Below are 21136 nucleotides of genomic sequence, written 5' to 3' on the forward strand. Positions count from 1 at the left end.
TATCTTTGTGGTAGTTGATCATCTGTCTTGGATGGCACACTTCATCCCCACGAAGGGCACCCCCTCAGCCTCTGAAACGGCACAGGTATTCATAAAGGAAATCATCAGGCTCCATGGGGTAATATAGTTTCAGATCGAGGGGTGCAGTTCACCTCTCGATTCTGGAAGTCCCTCTGCAAGGCTTTGGATATTGAATTGTCTTTTTCATTTGCCTACCACCCTCAGTCCAATGGGCAAACTGAGAGGACGAACCAAACCCTTGAACAATACCTACGCTGTTTCTCCTCTTTTGCACAGGATGATTGGATCTCCCTGCTTCCAGTATCCGAATTCGCCTACAACAATTCTATCCACTCCGCCACCAAGCAGACGCCCTTTTCGCCAATTACGGCTTCCACCCTTTGTTTCTACCCAACTCCCTTCCCAAATGCACAGTGCCAGCGGTTCAGGAAAAGATGGATTTCTTCTCAACCAATAACCAACTTCTGCAAGAAACCATGACTAGAACTCAAGAGCACAACAAGACAACCTTCGACAAGAAGAGACTAGGGGAATTGGTACTAGTACCCGGTGATTTGCTGTGGTTATCCACGGTGAACTTGAAGATGGCGTGCCCTTCAAGGAAACTGGGTCCCAAGTTCTTAGGACCTTTCCCAGTTAGAAGGAAGATTAATGAAGTAGCCTTCGAATTGGAACTCCCAGACTCATTAGAGGTCCACCCGGTATTCCATGAGTCCCTGTTGAAACCTTCCGTTCCCAACCCATTTCTTAACCGAAGTACCACTCCTCCTGATCCGGTCTTAGTAGACGGTGAGGAAGAATTTGAAGTCGTAGCTATCCTAAACTTCAGAAGAAGAAGAAACCATAACCAGTTCTTAATTAAATGGAAGGGGTATGGTCCCGAAGAAAATCCTTGGGAGCCCGAGAACAACATCCATGCTAAGAGTCTGATTCAATCTTTCAAGAGGGCCCATCCCAAGAAATTTGCCCAATGGGCATCCGGAGGCTGGCAATGTCATGGAGATCCTGCCAGAAATCTGCACCCCAGGCCCTCTGTCTCGCACCCATTGAACGCGTGTGCGAGCCCCTGTTGGCGCCAGACAGGCTATTTAAGCCTGTCTGTCACAGACGGTCCTCGCTGTCTGCTCTACAGCGCTGTGTGCCCAAGAACCTGATATGAAGTACTTACCTGTGATTTAGACCCAGCTTGTCTGTGATCTACCTGTTATCTGCCTGCACCCGACCCCGGCCTGTCTGTGACTACTCTCCTGCCTGCTCCCTTGTACCTTGCTGCCAGCCCGATACCTGACCTTGGCCTGTCTGTGACTACTCTCCTGCCTGCTCCCTTGTACCTCGCTTCCAGTCTGACACCTGACCCGGCCTGTTTGATGATCCTATCTGCTAAGCTGATCCAGTTTGCTGAGCTGATCCTATCTGCTAAGCTAATCCAGTTTGCTGAGCTGATCCTACCTCACAAGCTTTTCCAGTCTGCTAAGCTGATCCAGTTTGCTGAGCTGATCCTATCTGTTAATCTGATCCAGTTTGCTGAGCTGATCCTACCTGCCAAGCTGTTCTAGGCTGCTAAGCTGATCCAGTTTGCTGAGCTGATCCAGGTTGCTGAGCTTATCCAGTCTGCTGAGTTGATCCTGTCGGCCAAGCTGTTCCTGTCTGCGGAGCTGACCCAGTCTGTTCATCCCTTTCCGGTCTGTTGATCCTGCGAGGCACCCGTGCCCCTCCTTACTCCTGTGTCTCCTGTTACCTTACCAGGGAACTGGTAGTGGGAGCCCTAAGGGAGGCCCTCCTCTGCAATTTGTGCTCAAAACCATTAGGTACGTGACACGAGGCTTGTTCTTGACGGTGAGGGGCAGATTTGTACATGATGGGGGCAAGATTTGCACACACAAAAAAGTAATTTTCCTAACAAATTTGTTCAAGACCATGTTGCAAAAATAAATACACTCCAGTGAAAGTCTTAGGAGCAAAGCTAAATTTTAGACAACAAAATTCCAGATGACGTCAGACGCACACTGATAAAACGCGTTGGGTGAGATCCAGCGTAACACGTCACTTCCGTTTTCTTGGAACGCAGGTAGAGTGCAGATATGGCATCTACAGTTTGTATATGTTTTATACCTTCACACGCTGATAGTGTGCTTTAATAAAACTTTTGGATGTACTACACTATGAGAGGCTTCTTTTTGAGCCAATACAAGCGCCCAGAAACTTAGGAGCAACACTATTGGTACTTGCCCCAGGCAGTTCTTCTTTTCAGAGGATATATTCAAACATGCTGTCTTTGACTACCTGTAATGGGGGTCTACACGCTCTGTTTAGTAGGATGCAAATGTGAGTCACGGGTGTTTAGGATCACAGAAGTGTTTTGGATAACACAAAGTGTTTATGGGACTTCACTTTTAATTTTCACTGAGATTTTTTGTCCTTTTTTTTGTTTGGAACTTTATAGCCCTTTATTCACTCATTATAATATTGATTTTTTTTTTTATGCTGCACATGCACTTTATTTGAGCATGGTTAATTAATGAATCAATTTATTCATTGTTTGAGCTTTTTGCTTTATAATGTGTGGCTCTCATTTATAGATACTGTTTGTTTCCTTTTGCACATTATTTATTGCTCTATATTGAAAGAGAAGATGCTACCATCACTCCGTGCCCTTGGTCGTCATGCAATTTTTCAACATGACAATGATCCAAAACACACATCTAAGGCCACTGTTGCATTTCTGAAGAAGAACGAAGTGAAAGTGATTCAGTGGCCAAGTATGTCTTCTGATCTGAACTCAAGCCAACACTTATGATGAGACAAGTTGAGCATCACTCTCCATCCAGCATCCAGGCTCTAAAAGGGGCCGTTCTTGAAGAACGGAAAAAGATATATTTTGCAATATGTTAACAACTTGTTCATTCCATGCCTAGAAGACAAAGTGCTGTCCTTACAAAACATGGACGCTGAATAAAATACTAGATGTAGTAGTTTTTGTTGTGGGGTGTATTCATTTTTGCATCAACTAATTTGAGTAAAACTAAAGATTTTGTAATCTAAGTTATATTATTAATCTTATTTTCATGTAATTAGGGGAATTGGTCTGGAGTAGGTTTAACCCACATCCCAAAAATATATTGTTCAAGATTTATTTGAAAGGTAAAACGTAAGGTACATAGGTTCAATGACCTATATATGTGTGCAAAAACAACGTGAACAACAGGTGCACATGTAAAAGATATAGGATGCAAAAAACATGAACATGATTCACAGATTACGATGCGTAGGAGTGAAAACATCTAACATATAAAAATTAACCACTTGCCGACCAGCGCACAACGATGTACGTCGACAGAATGGCACGGGCAGGCAAATGGGCGTACATGTACGTCCCTTTAAATTTGCCGCCCTGCCATCGGCCGCGCTGGTCGGGACCTCCGTGAGTCCGGTCGCGGGACCCGCGGACTCGATCGCCGCGGGCATCCCCGCGATCGTCTCACGGAGCGGCCGAATGAAGAAATGCCGTTGTAAACAACATTTCTCCATTCTGCCTAGCAACTAGTGACGCTGATCTCTGCTCCATGTGATTGGGGCAGAGATCAGTGTTCACTAAATGAAAGCCCAACCCCCCCACAGTTAGTAACACACCCCTAGGAACACTTAACTCCTACACTGCCACCCACTGGTTAACCCCTTCACTGCCAGTGTCATTTACACAGGAATCACTGCATTTATATAGCAGTGATTACTGTATAAATGACAATGGTCCCAAAAATGTCCGATGGGTCCCCCACAATGTCGCAGTCACAATAAAAATCGCTGATCGCCGCCATTACTAGTAAAAAAAAAAATAATAAAAAATTATTAATAAAAATGCTATAAAACTAACCCTATTTTGTAAACGCTATAACTTTTGTGCATACCAATCAATAATCGCTTATTGCGATTTTTTTTACCAAAAATATGTAGAAGAATACGTATCGGCCTAAACTGAGGGAAAAAAATGTTTTTTTATATATTTTTGGGGGATATTTATTATAACAAGTAAAAAAGAATGCGTTTTTTTCAAAATTGACGCTCTATTTTTGTTTATAGCGCAAAAAATAAAAACCGCAGGGGTGATCAAATACCACCAAAAGAAAGCTCTATTTGTGGGAAAAAAAGGACGTAAATTTTGTTTGGGAGTCACGTCGCACGACCGCGCAATTGTCAGTTAAAGCGACGCAGTGCCGAATCGCAAAAAGTGGTCTGGTCTTTGACCAGCAAAATGGTCCGGTCTGAAAGTGGTTAAACCATATATACTGACCCTGTGGTGTATCATGATACACCACAGGGTCAGTATATATGGTTTAATTTATATATGAGATGTTGTCACCCCTATGGTTAATATTTGTGGTCACCTCTGCAAATGTATTGCTATATTTTTCTTATATTGCTTATATTGCTTTTTCTTTATAGATATGTACATATATGTTGATCCGTATTCGCTGAATAAGAATCAAAACTCGAAATGCGTTGGAATACACACCTGTATCTGTGATTCATGTTCATGTTTTTTGCATCCTATATCTTTTACATGTGCACCTGTTGTTCACGTTGTTTTTGCACGCATATGTAGGTCATTGGACCTACGTAGAAAATTAAAATTAAGCTTTGGCGCTAGAACCCTGTGTTTGCACAAACACAGGGTTCTAGCGCCAAAGCTTAATTTTAATTTTCTATCCTTTACCTCCTCCTTAAAGGAGGAGGATCTAGACATAGGCAGCTTTAACCCTCTAAGAATCCCTAAGAATTTTTTCCTTATTCTTTGTAACATTCACAGAATCAGTCCGTAGCGCAACTTTATTCATTTATTCATTGGACCTACGTACCTTACCTTCTACCTTTCAAATAAATCATGAACAATTTAGCATAACAGAGTGTTGTCTTTTCCCTTTAAAATCCCCAAGAGGAATAAACTCCATATATACAACTATTTTCATGTAAAACTCAGTTTTGCCCAAATTTTGGAAATTGTTTTTGTATTCATTGAGATATTGATTAAAATCTTTCTTTTCAAAAGGGGTGTACTCATTTATGCTGGGCACTGTATATATATATATATATATATATATATATATATATATATATATATATATTTTGTGTGTTCCAGTACTATGTTTGTTTTCACTAGATTCAAAATTGTTATCTTTTTAATCCTTATCTTAATTAGGTTTAGTCCTACGGTATTTTTGTACCTGGCATCTGTCATACCCTCCATATTCTTGTTGGAACTTGAATGTCTTGAAGCACGAACCTTGATGAGCAATTCCACAACAAGCATTGTGCAGGTAACAGAGGTAGGTAAAACACATTTTTTTGGACTTTTGTAAAGGCAGATCTGCAACATCTTTTTATATTGTCTGCGGTTATAGTGTTCCAACATATTAGATAATGCTTACAGAGTAAAAATTTGCTCTTAAACAAATGAAAACAGTAAAACAGGGAATTCAATTATTGTGGGGCGATATTCTCCAAATAGACAGGGTGGAGGTTTTAATGTCGACACATTGCCTTTCTATCTCCTGTGTTCACTAAGCAGCGGGGCAACTGCTTGGTATGGGACCTGGAAGCTAGTGGCAATCACTGTAGTAGCAGTGTCTAACTAAGCAAAATTGTCAGAGAAGTTCCCATAATGGACGCAGTGCTGGCCGCTCTAGAAGGGATCAGATACAGTTCCAGAACAGAATGAATAGCAACGACTCCACACTTTTCACTAGAAGAATGGCTAAGGACATAGTCCCAGGTATATGGTAGACTCAATCACTCAGGACTCAGCTAACAGTTAGCCAAGAATGCATGAGCAAGCCGTATTACAGTTAAACCATTGATCAAAATGCAATAGCTCCCCGCTTCAGGACTAAAAAGGTAGTAAAAGTAACCATTCTGGCCATGTAATTAGCTCAATTGTTCAGGGTATCTACTAGTAAATATACAATGGAGCGGGGGTGCAGGCCAGCAGGTATATACAGTAGCGGACTTGATGCGGTTCAGTGTGGGAGAAATGCAGCTGGGCGAAGATATAGACTCGCAGGCTTATGCATGAGCTGGCTCTGATTCAGTCCAGAAGTAGATTGGATTGACAATAGCACCAGACACAGTTCTAAGGGGTGTCAAAAGGTAACAGTCCCGGGTGTGTGGTTAATTCGTTAGCTCAGGGCAACAGCTGATTAATGTGCAGTTAAGCCGGAATGTAGGCAAGCAGGTGTATGGAAACGCTGACTCTATTGCGGTTTAGGAACAGGTTGGAATACAATAATACCTCTTTTTCTGCTGCTTCCTATTCGTCCTGCTATTCCCTGCTTCACCTCTGTCAGAAAGGCTCAGCCAGTCACCTCATCTCTCTTCCTCTTCCTGGACGCCCTAGGAGTCCTCTACATGGCTTCTTGCCAACCACTGCTCGTTTCAAGTCATCCATCCACAGGTACTAGTGGGGGGGGGGGGGGGGGCGCGGCGGGTGAGCGAGGGGAAGAGACGTGTCTCACTCTTCCAGTGGTCGGCCATTCACCAGTCTCCCGCCTGTCACGTTGTCACGTATCAGATAAGACCAGAACTGTGTGGCCTGCAACAGAGGAAAGCCAAACGTGTACAAGTGAAATATAATGATTTATTAAGGAAAGTGAATAATATAAATACAACCACACAGTGCAATAAACCAACCAACAGAGACCCCCAAACAATAACAGACAGATATGTACAATAAATGGGAAATACCAGGATCGTAAAGGATAGGCACGCCAGGGTCATACACAGAGGATCAGTAGATAAACAAGGGCAGTCCAGAATCAGAGACAAAAGCCAGGCCAAGGTCATACATGGGGAGATCAGCAGATGGGGTAAGGAACACAGGACAGGGAGAGGATGGACGGATCAGACTGCAGGACAGGGATGATGGTAACAGGTGGGACATGGTAGGGACCAGGACAGGGAAACAGGATCAGAAACACGGGTCACAGGTTCAGGGCGCAGGAACAGGTTCAGAATCAGGCTCAGGCTCAGGCTCAGGCTCAAGCTTAGGCTCACAAGCAGCAGGTCAGGGCACAAGGACAATACCAAGGCAAACATATGAGTGCTTGCCAGCTATTTATAGGCATGTGATTGGCCTCAAGTGACACCTGATTGCAGGAGGTGCTGCCTGCTCCATACTGCCAGGATCCATCCGCTGGTGGACGCCAGTACTGCAGCCCAAAGAGGATATAACATCAGCAGGGAAAAGCTCTCCTGACAGGAGACACTTGCTGGTGGACCTCAGTACTGCATGCCAAAAGACAGATATTATCAGCGGATGGAACATTTCCTGACACACGCTGCTGGTTCCCGAGTACTGGGTAGGTTCTGGGCCATCATCAGCCGAGACACCTCAGTATCTCACACTGCAGGTCTCCCTCGGCTCTTCCTGGTTCACCTTGTGCACTCTCCTCTGTAGCGCGGTCAGGCCCCTCCCTCCGTAAGGAACATCACATCCTCACGTTGGCCATCGCATAAACTACTTCTCGACCCGAGAAGGCCACCATCCGAAATATTCTAACCCGGCTCAGGCAGCAATGACTTTATGCTAAGCCAGAGAAGTGCGAATTTGAACTTCAATACATCCAGTTCTTAGGTCTAATTATTTCTGTCAAAGGCATCAAATGGATCCTCAAAAGGTTTCTGGCCTAGACCCACAGATAAAAAGTGGTACAGTGCTTTATTGGCTTTTCCAATTTTTATCGGAAGTTCATCAGGGGATTTTCTGCGATAATCGCTCCCATTACCAAGCTGACTAAGCAAGGAATCCGATTCTTTTGGTCTTCCAAGGCTCAATCCACCTTCAAAAAACTTAAGGCGTTATTCACCTCTGCCTCCATTTTGAAACACCCGGACATTGCCTTACCATTTGTCCTCAAAGTCGATGCTTCAGAAATCGCAGTAGGGGCTGTGTTATCTTTTTTTTTTTAACAGGTAAGTTTTTATTTATCACCATTAAATGAATTAAACAAACATTAGTACAATACAACAGTGCATCGTACAACACAACATAACACAGTGTTCAGTATCCAGTCAGTTAATCAAACTTACAGATCAGCTGATAAGGGTCAAAAGGTAGAGGGGAGGAAACATGGTAAAAGGAAAAAGGAAGGAGAGGAAGAAATGGGGGGGGGGGGGGGGGAAAGAATTCAGAGGCCAAGCCTCCAGATACAGCTCATAGGAATAGACAAACCACATCCATTCTGCATTTCACTCGTAGCATTCAGTAGTGATCAAGTAAATACAAGAGAACATCCCAGATCCTACAACCACCCATCCCACGGTTGACCCATCTACACTCCCACCCAAGATCCCCAAATCTTGTCAAATTTAGACGGGCACTTCCGACTCATGTAAGTCAACTTATATAGTGGAAGAGCGGAGTCAATCAACCCTTTCCATTGAGAAATCCCAGGGGGGTCCGCCTTCTTCCAGTTAAGAAGAATAGTCTTCCTGGCATAAAATGCCGCATAAAATACAAACAGTTGTCTATGCGTACCCACCACCACTCCATCACACACCCCCAACAGCAGGACCACAGGGTCCATCCCCACCGAGAGGCCCCCCACCGAATTCAGAACCCCCACCACCTCCCTCCAGAAGGTCTGAATAACTGAACATTCCCACACTACATGCATAAATGTCCCAACCTCCACACCACATTTCGGACATCTATCGGAGCTTAGTGGGTATATTCTCAAAAGTCTCTGTGGAGTGTAGTAAGCCCTATGTAGAAACTTCAGCTGAATGAATCTATCGCGCGCAGAGATCATCCGGGGGATATAATTCTGGATGCCTTCCTGCCAGTCCTCCTCATTCAGTGATGGAAGATCAGACCTCCATTTGCGAAAAAGCGCAGACTCTGCTACGGGTTCCGAAGCGGAGAGCCGGAGGTACAAGGAGGAGAGGACACGATCAGCATATTTGGAGATGAGGAACTTTTCAATCTGGTGCGAGCAGACCGAGATTGGGGCAGGGAATTGGGCCCGCGCCGCATGGCGCAGCTGCAGGTATCGAAAAAACATCTTATTCGGCAACCCGAAATCCCTCTTAAGGGTATCAAAATTTAGGAGGACCCCCCTAGGCATAATCTGCTGTATGGTTGTGATGCCATATTTGGCCCACAGGGCAGGATCCGGGATAGAGTTGAAATGGCGCAGCTGCGGGTTGCCCCACAACGGCGTATGGGGTGAGACCTCCAGAGGATCGTTAAGTTTCCTCGACACCTGCATCCACACACGCACCGTCGTCGCCATATTCGACGTGACCGTAGGGTGAGCTTTAGGGCCCCTAAATACCAAATTACTAAGCGCAGCATAGGACCCCAGAATGGCCGCCTCTAGGTTAACCGACGGATTGGACCTCGATTGCACAAACCACCACCTCACTGTCACCAGCACCACCGCCCAGTAGTATTGTTTCAGGCATGGCAAGGCCAGTCCCCCAGCCGAAAGAGGCAGCTGAAGGGCCCGCCTCCCCACCCTGGGCACCGCTCCAGCCCAAATAAACGTGTTGATCACCCGATCCGCCCTGAGGAAGAAGGAATTCGGGATCGGGGTAGGGGTGTTTCGAAAGACATACAAAAACTTTGGCAAAAAGGTCATCTTCAAGAGGTTGATTCTACCCACCGGTGATAAGGGCAAAGATTTCCACACTTGGCACCTGACAGCCAGGTCGTCCAAGATAGGGTACACGTTGTCAACTAGGTATTGCTTGGGATCTCCTCTCACTAGAATTCCCAAGTAACGGAACCCCTGCACAAATTTCAGTGGCGTTGGCGTGACTTCATCGCGGGGGTCTTGAGAGAGTGAGAACAACAAGGATTTATCCCAGTTAATCCTAACTCCCGAGAAGGAAGCAAATTCCTCCATGATACACAGGGCCCTCTGTAAGGAGGCAGATGCATCAGGTAGGTAAAGCAGCGCGTCGTCCGCATAAAGCGAAATTTTCTCGCTAAGGGGGCCCACCCGCAGCCCCACAAACTCCTCCGACGCCCTTAAAAGTATGGCCAGGGGCTCTACTGCCAGCGCAAAGAGGCCAGGGGACAGAGGGCACCCCTGCCTCGTGCCTCTACCCAACGCAAACTCCTCTGACACCGCACCATTGGTGCGAATCCTGGCCACGGGGTGGTTATAAAGCAGCCGAATCCAGGAGATAAATTTGGGGCCAAAGTGAAAGCGCTCTAAAACTCCCCAGAGAAATTGCCATTCAACAGAGTCGAACGCTTTTTCCGCGTCGAGCGACGCCACTACTCCTTGTCCCTGACCCACCTTAGCCCTAGAAATGTGGGTATAGAGGCGTCTAATGTTAATGTCAGTGCCCTTGCCCGGCATAAAGCCCGTTTGATCACCATGAACCAGGGTCAAGATAACGGAGTTAAGCCGATTTGCCAAAATCTTTGTCACTATTTTTGCGTCAACATTAAGCAGAGAAATTGGGCGATAGGAGGTGCAATACTCAGGGTCCTTATTTGGTTTAGGGATAACGACTATCACCGCCTCGGACATAGTGGGCGGCAGACTCCCCTCTGCTAGCATAGTACGGAGTAGGGCGTGAAAGCGCGGCGCAAGTGTGTCAGCGTGCATTTTATAAAACTCTGCCGGTAGGCCATCTGGGCCCGGAGTTTTCGAACCCTTGAGGGAGGCAATAGCCGCCTGAACCTCTTCAAGAGAGATCGGGGCCTCCAGGCGGGTACGGTCACCATCAGAGAGCTGCGGAAAGTCCACCCGGTCTAAAAAGTGACCAAGGGCTGCCAGAGTAAAAACCTCCCTAGGAGCATAAAGGGCCTTGTAATATTGTACAAATCGAGCGTTAATTTGAGAAGGGTCTGAGATCACCTCATTGTGTTCCCCTCTGATCCTGGCGATATGCGCCACAGAAGCCCTCTCCCTAGCCAACCAGGCCAAGAGTCTACCCGTTTTTTCCCCCTGTTCAAAAATGCGTTGTGATTGGGCCAACAAGATCTTTCTACTACCCTCTGTCCTGAGCAAAGCGATCTCTCTGTGTACCGACTGCAAGGCAGTATAGGAGGCTCCGCCACCCCCCAGCGTGTAAGCTCTCTCAAGCTCCTGCGCCTTCTTCTCCGCCTCCGCCAGTGCCAACCTAGAATGCTTCCGGGCCTTGGAAATGGCAGACTGATATTGACCTCTGGCGTAGGCCTTAAAAGCGTCCCATAGCACCGAGGACGTCGCGGTGCCGGCATTTACCCCCCAGTAAGCTCCCAACTCCCCCTCCACCTCCGGGGCAACCCGCTCGTCCGTCACCCAATAACCAGAAAGTCGCCACATGGCTGGTCCCAGAGTAGGGCCCACCTCAAGCCGCAGCAGCATGGGAGCGTGATCTGATATACCCCTAGGTAAGATTTCCACATTGACCGTGCGGGGCAGTAGCAAAGCGTCTGCCAACAGCAGGTCAATCCTTGAAAAAGAAGCATAAGTGGCAGAATGACACGTGTATTGTTTATCAGTAGGATGCTTCCACCGCCAGATATCAGTGAGCCCGTAGAGATCCATCCAGGTCATAAGCGGGGAGCTCTGACCCGCCCCACCCCGAAATCTATCCAGAGAGGGGTACGGGGTCATATTAAGGTCACCTGCCAACAATATAGCAGCACCTGGGTACAATGCCATGATAGGGGTCAACTTGTTGAGGAGCTCCATGGTAGCCGGCGGTGGAACATAGACACCCATCACCAGCATCTCCAATCCATTACACATGGCATGGATCACCACATACCTGCCACCCGGATCTAAGTGGAGATCTAAGAGGTTAAACTGAAGAGATCTGTGCACCAGAACACTGACCCCCCTGGCATACACCGAGTAAGTAGAATGATAATATGCCCCAACCCAGGGTTTCTTGAGGGCCAGCGTCTTCCCACCCGTCAGATGAGTCTCCTGTAGTATGCAGATCTGCGGAGAGTACTGCTTGAGAAATGTGAATACCAGGGAACGTTTGAGCCTCGAGTTTAGGCCTCGCACGTTCCAGGACAGAATGGTTAGAGGAGCCATAGAGTCATCTCACAGAAAAAGACGCGGCCTCCCGGAAACCACCACCCAAGACCCAGGAGACCACCTGATATTCCACAAGTCCGAACCCCCCCACCCCCCCCCCCCCCAGAGACCCCCACCCCCCACAGTAGTAGATACAGTGGTGTGAAAAAGTGTTTGCCCCCTTCCTCATTTCCTGTTCCTTTGCATGTTTGTCACACTTAAGTGTTTCGGAACATCAAACCAATTTAAACAATAGTCAAGGACAACACAAGTAAACACACAAAATGCAATTTGTAAATGAAGGTGTTTATTATTAAAGGTGAAAAAAAATCCAAACCATCATGGCCCTGTGAGAAAAAGTGATTGCCCCCTAAACCTAATAACTGGTTGGGCCACCCTTAGCAGCAACAACTGCAACCAAGCGTTTGCGATAACGTGCAATGAGGCTTTTACAGCGTCCTGGAGGAATTTTGGCCCACTCATCTTTGCAGAATTGTCCTAATTCAGTTACATTAGAGGGTTTTCGAGCATGAACGGCCTTTTTAAGGTCATACCACAACATCTCAATAGGATTCAGGTCAGGACTTTGGCTAGGCCACTCCAAAGTCTTCATTTTGTTTTTCTTCAGCCATTCGGTGGTGGACTTGCTGGTGTGTTTAGGATCATTGTCCTGCTGCAGAACCCAAGTTCGTTTCAGCTTGAGTACATGAACAGATGGTCGGACATTCTCCTTCAGGATCTCTTGGTAGACAGCAGAATTCATAGTTCCTTTTATCACGGCAAGTCTTCCAGGTCATGAAGCAGCAAAACAGCCCCAGACCATCACACTACCACCACCATATTTTACTGTTGGTATAATGTTATTTTTATGAAATGCAGTGTTCCTTCTACGCCAGATATACTTGGACACACACCTTCCAAAGAGTTCCACTTTTGTCTCATCGGTCCACAGAATGTTGTCCCAAAAGTCTTGGGGATCATCAAGATGTGTTGTGGAGAAATTGAGACGAGCTTTGATGTTCTTTTTGCTCAGCAGTGGTTTTCTCCTTGGAACTCTGCCATGCAGGCCATTTTTGCCCAGTCTTTTCCTGATGGTGGAGGCATGAACGCTGACCTTAACTGAGGCAAGTGAGGCCTGCAGTTCCTTGGACGTTGTTGTGGGGTCTTTTGTGACCTCTTGGATGAGACGTCGCTGCGCTCTTGGGGTAATTTTGGGCGGGCGGCCACTCCTGGGAAGGTTCACCACTGTTCCATGTCTTCGCCATTTGTGGATAATGGCTCTCACTGTGGTTCGCTGGATTCCCAAAGCTTTGGAAATGGCTTTATAACCCTTTCCAGACTGATAGATCTCAATTACTTTCTTTCTCAATTGTTCCTGAATTTCTTTGGGTCTCGGCATGATGTGTAGCTTTTAAGGATCTTCTGGTGGACCTTACTGTGTCAAGCAGCTCCTATTTAAGTGATGCCTTGATTGTGAACAGGTGTGGCAATAATCAGGCCTGGGTGTGGCTAGAGAAATTGAACTCAGGTGTGGACAACCACAGTTATAGTATGTTTTAACAAGGGGCGCAATCACTTTTTCACACAGGGCCATGATGGTTTGGATTTTTTTTCACCTTTAATAATAAACACCTTCATTTACAAATTGCATTTTGTGTTTACTTGTGTTGTCCTTGACTATTGTTTAAATTGGTTTGATGTTCCGAAACACTTAAGTGTGACAAACATGCAAAGGAACAGGAAATGAGGAAGGGGGCAAACACTTTTTCACACCACTGTAGATATTCCCAAAATTCCTCCCTTAACACTGCAGACCTATAGCAAAAATCTGACCTCAGCAATGCACATAGAGACAAAGAATAATACATATAAAAGAATTTCCTGAACACCGTACCCAAAACATTCTATGTGCCCTCTCCACCGTGAAGAAACTTGAAAAAGGTGCCTGGGGCAGGAGTGTGCGAAGCAGATTTTCTGTGAAGGTGTGGGGGTCTGCTCCTTCCGCCCCCTCAGGCAGTCCCACAATGCGAAGGTTATTCCTTCGATTCCTGTTCTCAGAATCTTCTGCCCTGGTTTCCAGTATCTTCACCCTGGTCTGCAGCGTTCTGAGTGTCCCGGAGTGGTCTCGCAGCACATCCTCAGAGTCACCCACCCGCCGCTCCGCTTCAGTCAGCCGGGCGCGGAACAAATCCATATCTCTGCGGATAAGGCTTATATCGAGTTGCACCGACTCGATCTTGCCCGTCAGGGTGGATTGGCAGGTGGTGATAGCCTGCATCAGCGCCGTAAAATTCGACTGCTCTGAGAGCGCCGGGTCCGAATCTTCCGACGGAGACGCCATGCTGGCCGCAGGCTTCGGGTCCGGAGACAGGCCGGAGTTAGGCCTCGGCTTTGATTTGGCCGATGCAGGGGTCCTACGGCAACCGGAATTGCCCCTACCTTTGGTCATCCCCTCCCGGGACCGTGCTCACCGGATTAGGCTGCTCCACGAGCGGTATCTGCAGGGCTAAGGGTCGTTTGCAGCGGATGAACGGCCGGAGCTCTCAGCAAGTGCGTCCGCTCAGTCGGCCATCTTGGACACGCCCCCGGGCTGTGTTATCTTAGCGGAAAGGAGCCAAGGCCCTTCTCTACCCAGTGTCTTTCTTCTCTAGCAAACTCTAAACGGTGGAGAAGAATTATGATGTGGGAGATTGGGAGCTTCTGGCCACTTTAGAGGAGTGGCGTTGCCTACTTGAGGGTGCTGCACATCCCATTTTGGTCTAAACAGACCATAAAAACTTGGAGTACTTAAGAACGACCAAGAGATTGAAACCACGGCAGGCAAGGTGGGCACTTTTCTTCTCCAGATTTCAGTTCCACATCTCATACAGACCTGGCTCCAAAAACATTAAACCAGATGCACTCTCCTGCATGTTCAACGACTCTGGAAAATCCTTACTTCCAGACACCATTCTCCCTTCGGGGAACTTCCTGTTACTTCAAAGGGATCTCATATCCCGAATTAGGCAAGCCTCTGTGGAGTTGACTTCGTCTGCTGAAACCGATGTAAAGGCACAAAATTGTGGTCCCAGAGGGCCTAAGGGTATCAGTACTGGAGCTCTGCCACGACCATAAGTTGGCCAGATATTTCGGTGCTCTGAGAATGCCTGAACTGATACAGCGCACATTTTGGTGGCCTCACCGGCTAAGAGACTGCAAGAGTTTTGTGGAGTCATACAATACTTGCTCCCGAAGCAAGAATAGCCAAGCGAGAGCCTGGGATCTACTGAAGCCCTTACCCATCCCAGAAAGACCTTGGAAAATTATCTTGATGGATTTTATCGTGGAACTCCCACAGGCAGAGGGTTTTTCTACCATCTTTGTCATAGTGGATAGATTTTCCAAAATGGCTCACTTTCTGCCTATGAAAGGCACACCTTTGGCTATGGAGACTGCAAAGATTTTTATCAAAGAAATAGTGAGCCTGCATGGAGTCCCAGCCAGTATTGTATCTGATCGAGGTGTCGAGTTTACCTCCAGGTTTTGCAAGGCTCTCTGTGGTTACCTTGAGATTGAGTTGGCATTTTCTTCTGCTTATCACCCCCAAACGAACGGGCAAATGGAGAGAACTGATCAGACTTTGGAGCAATACCTCCGTTGCTTCTCTGCCTTCTCACAGGATGACTGGGTCTCTTTACTGCCTATTGCTGAGTCTTCTTACAACTCCCCGCAGTCTGCCATCAGGCAGACACCATTTTTTGCCAACTATGGCTTCCACCCATCTTCCTTGCCCAGTTCTATATGTGCCATTCCTGCAGTCTTCGAAACAATGGATTTCTTTCTCACAAACAATAAACTTTTACAGGAAACCATGGTCAAGACTCTAGAATATGACAAAAAGATGTTTGACAGGAAGAAGCGAGGAGAACTTATTTTGGAACTCGGTAACAAGGTATATAGGCATAGGCATACAGTTATCCATGATTAACTTAAAAATGGCTTGTCCCTCACGCAAACTGGGTCCTAAACTCATGGGACCTTTTCTGTAAAGAGGAAAATGAATGATGTCACTTATAAGCTTGACTTACCTGATCCACCCAGTCTTTCATGTGACGCTGTTAAAGCCTGCTGTTCTTAATCCCTTCACTGACCAAAGTACTGGTCCACCAGAACCTATAATAGTCAACAACGAGGAAGAGCTTCAGGTGGAAGCAATCCTGGATTGCAGGAAGAGGCACAACCAAATCCAGTATCTAATCAAATGGAAGGGGTATGGACTGGAAGACAATTCCTAGGAGCCTGAAAGCAATATACATGCTGAAGAGCTTATACAGGCTTTCAAGAGTTCCCATGCTACTAGACTGGTATCCAGAGGCTGCCCTTAAGGAGGGGGCACTGTCAGAGAAGTTCCCATAATGGAGGCAGTGCTGGCTGCTCTGGTGCACGCCATTGTGCACGCCGGTGTGTGGTCGCGTGCGCGCTCGAGTGTGCACGCACGTGTGCTGTACTTTGTGCCAATTAGTCTATTTAAACTGACAGTGCACTTTGGATCAGTGCTGTCTGATCTTCAGCTCCCTGTGACACCACTCCTGTTATCTTTTTGACCACTTGATCTCCTGACTACCCGGCTTGCCCTTTGGATTATCCTTTGTTTTCTGCCTGCACCTGACCTCGGCCTGCCTTTGACTCTGAATTTGTCTGCTCCTCTGTACCTTGTTGTCCGCCTGTTGCCAACCCTGCCTGTGACCTGACCTGCCTGCTCTCCTCCTGCTCAGCATCTTCTGCTAGTGTACCTGCCTGCCTGTCTGCTATCCAGTGGTCATGACCCTTCTGCACTTGGATCCAGAGCCATCTCTTCTGCTACTACCCACCAGGCTCTCGTATCACTCTGCACTCCCGTCCCTCCTGTTCAATCGACCAGGGGCCGTGAGTCAGACACCTAAGGGAGGCCTTCCTCTGCTCCATTGGGCCAATTTATACCAGTCTGGCCTACGGCAGTGAGTTAAATGCACAAGTGTTAATGTGCATTAGATTGGGACTATTCATTTGAATAGGCTACCCAACACACCCCTTGTGACCAAAAATCAAGCATACATCAATAAAGGCAGTGCAAGTTAATACACAATGCTGCAATGCAATGCATAACTGTCAGCAAAATGTGTTTAGGCGCCATTCAGAATGGATGACACCTCAGAACACCAATTCACGTATCTTGCATTTCAGCTTGTTACTGCAAGGAGATGTGTGGTGTTAATAGGTCCTTAGAAACATCTTTCTAAACTTGCATCCAAGGATCAACACATACAATAATCATAAGGAATTAGTTTGTATTTTGGACAAAATGGGTAATGCCCCATACACACTATCAGTTTTTCTGCTAAGTTCTTCCTTCAGATTTACCAAAACCATATACTATGAGGTCAAACTTTAGGAGTTTCAATTTGTATGCAATCAGGCAGGCCCTTGCAATACATGGTTTTGGTAAACCTGAAGGAAAAACTCAGCAGAAAAACTGATAGTGTGTATGGGGCTTTAGTTTATCACTTTCTGAGTCAAACACTAATCCTTTTCCACAAAGTACAAAAAACTGCTTTTAAAATAGGAATTTAATTATGGCTGCAAAATGCCCAAACACATTAATGTGAAACCATAAGTAGGTGGGGGTCCCCCCCCAGATACATACCAGACCCTTATCTGAGCACGCTATCCGGGAAAAGGGGTGGGGACGAGTGAGAGCGGCCCCCCACCCCAAAGCACCTTGTCCCCATGTTGATGAGGACAAGGGCCTCTTCCTGACAACCCTTGCCGTTGGTTGTCAGGGTCTGCAGGCGGGGGGCTTATCGGAATCCGGGAGCCCCCTTTAAAAAGGGGGCCCCCAGATCCCGGCCCCCCCACCCTATGTGAATGAGCATGGGGTACAATGTGCCCCTACCCATTCACCTGTGAAAAAAATGTACAAAAAAAACAAAACACACAAGGGTTAAAATAGTTTATTGCACAGCTCCGGGGTCTTCCGTCTTCGGAGGTCTTTTCGCCGGGCTCCCGGATTCCGATAAGCCCCTCGCCCGCAGACCCAATGGCCAGGGTTGTGGGGAAGAGGCCCTTGTCCTCATTAACATGGGGACAAGGTGCTTTGGGGTGGGGGGGGGCCGCACGGCACCTAAACGACCGCAACATACAGGGATATACAATGTAATACTGACATATAATCACACACATAGGTTGGACTTGCGTCTTTTTTCAACCTCACCTACTAGGTAACATGGCTGCTGGGTGCTGATTTTGTTTACTTATGACCAATAAGTGCCCGCTGCCTGTGAGTTATGATACCATCCATTATGCCAGAGAGACAGACACAGTGAAATGTAGTCTATTCACAGACACCCCCAAAGCACACCCGTGTGCCTTGAAGGCACTGGCAGCCCCACAATTGGATATGCTTCCCTTCTATTCCTGATGCTGGACATCGTCAGCTGAGCTCAGCTGCCTTTCTCTGCCCAGTGCTGCCTCCACCTGCTTGGGGTGTGTAATTCAGAATTATTTTTTTTATTCTGCACTGACTGTCTTTGAAAATTGCCCCAGCTCCTGTTGAAGTCAAATCCGGGGACAAAACCAGGGACAGACTTGGTCCGGGGACAGTGTCCTCAATCTGGGGACTGTCCCCTGAAACCGGAGACATCTGGTCACCCTATGCTCGGCAGAATGGGGAAATTCTGTTTACAACGGCATTTCTCCATTCAGCCGCCCCGTGAAACGATCGCAGGTATGCCCGCGGCGATCGAGTCCGCGGGACCCGCGACTGGACTCACGGGGGTCCCGACCGGCATGCGAGCGCGCCGCCGGTGGCACGCTCGCGATGGCAGGGCGGAATTAAAGATTGGACTACCTGTATGCCAATATGCCTGCCCGTGCCATTCTGCCGACGTACATCGGCGTGCGCCCGGTCGGGAACCGGGTAAGGAGGGCGACGAGTGGAAAACTGTGTTTAATAACAGAACAGGCGATTATGAGTACCTTGTAATGCCTTTTGGCCTTTGTAATGCCCCAGCAGTTTTCCAGGAATTTATTAACGATGTCTGGGATTTGTTGCCGTTATGTGTGGTGGTTTATCTTGATGGTATCCTCATATTTTCCAAGTCCCTTGAGAGCCTCCACACAGATGTCTGTTGTATGCTTCTGAAACTAAGAGAGAACATTCTCTATTGTAAACTGGAGAAGTGCGAGTTCAATCACAAACAGGTTAAATTCCTGGGCTATGTCATTTCCACTGCTGGTTTTTCAATGGACCCAGAGAAACTTTTGGCAGTCCTGCAGTTGCCCCCGACCCGTGGGTTTACGTCCTCTGCAGCATTTCCTTGGCTTTGCCAACTATTATCGGAAGTTTATTTGTAACTTCTCGTCTCTGGTCAAGCCCCTGACTTATATGACCATAAAGGACGGTAACCCACAGAGTTGGTCTCCGGAGTCCATTAAGGCCTATGAGAGTCTCAATGCTACCTTTGTTTCTTCTCCTGTGTTGGCACATCCTGATCCTATGTTACCTTTTATCCTTGAGGTTGATGCTTCTGAGACTGGTGTTGGCGCCCTTCTGTCTCAACGTCCTACCTCTGAGAGTGCTATGCATCCTTGTGGCTACTTTTCCGAGAAATTTTCACTTGTGGAGCGCAAATACGAGATTGGTGACAGAGAGCTGTTGGCGATCATTTTAGCCCTGAAAGAATGGAGACATCTCCTCAAAGGTATCACTTTGCCGGTTCTCATTCTTACTGACCATAATAATCTCACATTCTTGTCTGAGGCTAAACGCCTCTCTCCCAGAAGGGCGCGACTGGCTCTTTTCTTGCCAAGTTTCAATTACATTGTCTCATTCTTACCCGGTACTAAGAATGTAAGGGCTAACACCTTGTCACGACAATTTTCCTCCACTTCCAATTTGGAGTCGGTTCCGGTTCTTGTGATTCCTCCTATGGTTCGCACCAGTCTCACTTCTCCTTTTGGGTGACAAAATTCTTGCTGCTCAGGTCCATGCTCCTCCTGAGAAACCTTGTGACCGCTGCTTTGTCCTAGAGAGTCTCTGTACTGTCGTGCTCCAGACTTACCATTATCCCAAGGCAGCTGGCCACCCTGGGAAGAATCAACTTGTTTGGGCCATTTCCCAACAATTCTGGTGGCCTAGTCTATGTGCTGATGTAACTGCCTTCATAGCTGCCTGTTCCATTTGTGCTCAGAGTAAGACTCTACAACACCTTCCAGTGGGCCTCCTACAACCCATACCCAATGGAGAGAGGCCCTGGACCCACCTGTATATGGATTTCATTGTGGAGTTACCCATCTCCCAAGGCAACACTGTTATCCTTATGGTAGTTGACCGTTTCTCAAAGATGTGTCATTGTATTCTACTTAAGAAGTTCCCCACTTCTAAGGAACTGGCTTCCATTTTTGCTTGGGAGAGTTTTCGCTTACATGGGCTACCCAAGGTGATTGTCTCAGACAGGGGTAGTCAGTTTGTGTCCCAGTTCTGGCGAGCCTTTTGTGTAGAGTTGAGAATTCAGCTTGCTTTCTCCTCTACGTATCACCAGCAGTCTAATGGGGCCGCAGAATGAGCAAATCAATCCTTGGAGCAATTCCTACGTTGCTATATTTTTGACCATCATAACAACTGGTCAGACCTCTTACCGTGGGCAGAGTTTGCTCACAACAGTGCCTTGAATTCTGCTTCCCGATTGTCCCCGTTTATGGCGAATTATGGCTTACAACCTTCCATGTTTTCTGACTTGTTTTGTTACACAGTGTATTCCTGCATTGGAGGAGCATCTCCATGGTCTTCGTTCCACTTGGGCACAAGTCCAGGAGGCTTTGCGTTATGCTAATAATAGTTATAGACTCCATGCTGACCGCAGACGCCTGCCTGTGCCTTCCTACCAGGTTGGGGATAGGGTCTGGCTGTCATCTCTCAACCTCAGATTTCGTGTTCCCTCACTGGAGTTCGCACTTCGGTTTATTGGGCCTTTCCGTATACTTCGCAGGATTAACCCAGTGGTTTACGCATTAGACCTTCCTTCTAATATGCTCATTTCAAATGTATTTCATGTCTCCTTATTAAAACCTTTGGTCTG

General features: G+C 47.0%; 1 protein-coding gene across 1 annotated transcript in view; it reads left to right on the forward strand.

Annotated features, from left to right (window-relative positions):
* Nucleotides 1-21136, forward strand: part of LOC143934223 (transmembrane protein 26-like) — a 74073-nt gene that overhangs the window by 19215 nt on the left and 33722 nt on the right. Inside the window, exon 3 of the mRNA XM_077457653.1 lies at nucleotides 5216-5342. Coding sequence (XP_077313779.1) covers nucleotides 5216-5342 — 127 coding nt within the window. The remainder of the gene's footprint in view (nucleotides 1-5215; nucleotides 5343-21136) is intronic.

Source organism: Lithobates pipiens, unplaced genomic scaffold (assembly GCF_037356315.1).
Source record: "Lithobates pipiens isolate NorthernLeopardFrog02 unplaced genomic scaffold, aLitPip1_a1.2 Scaffold_27, whole genome shotgun sequence".
NCBI classification, from domain to species: domain Eukaryota; kingdom Metazoa; phylum Chordata; class Amphibia; order Anura; family Ranidae; genus Lithobates; species Lithobates pipiens.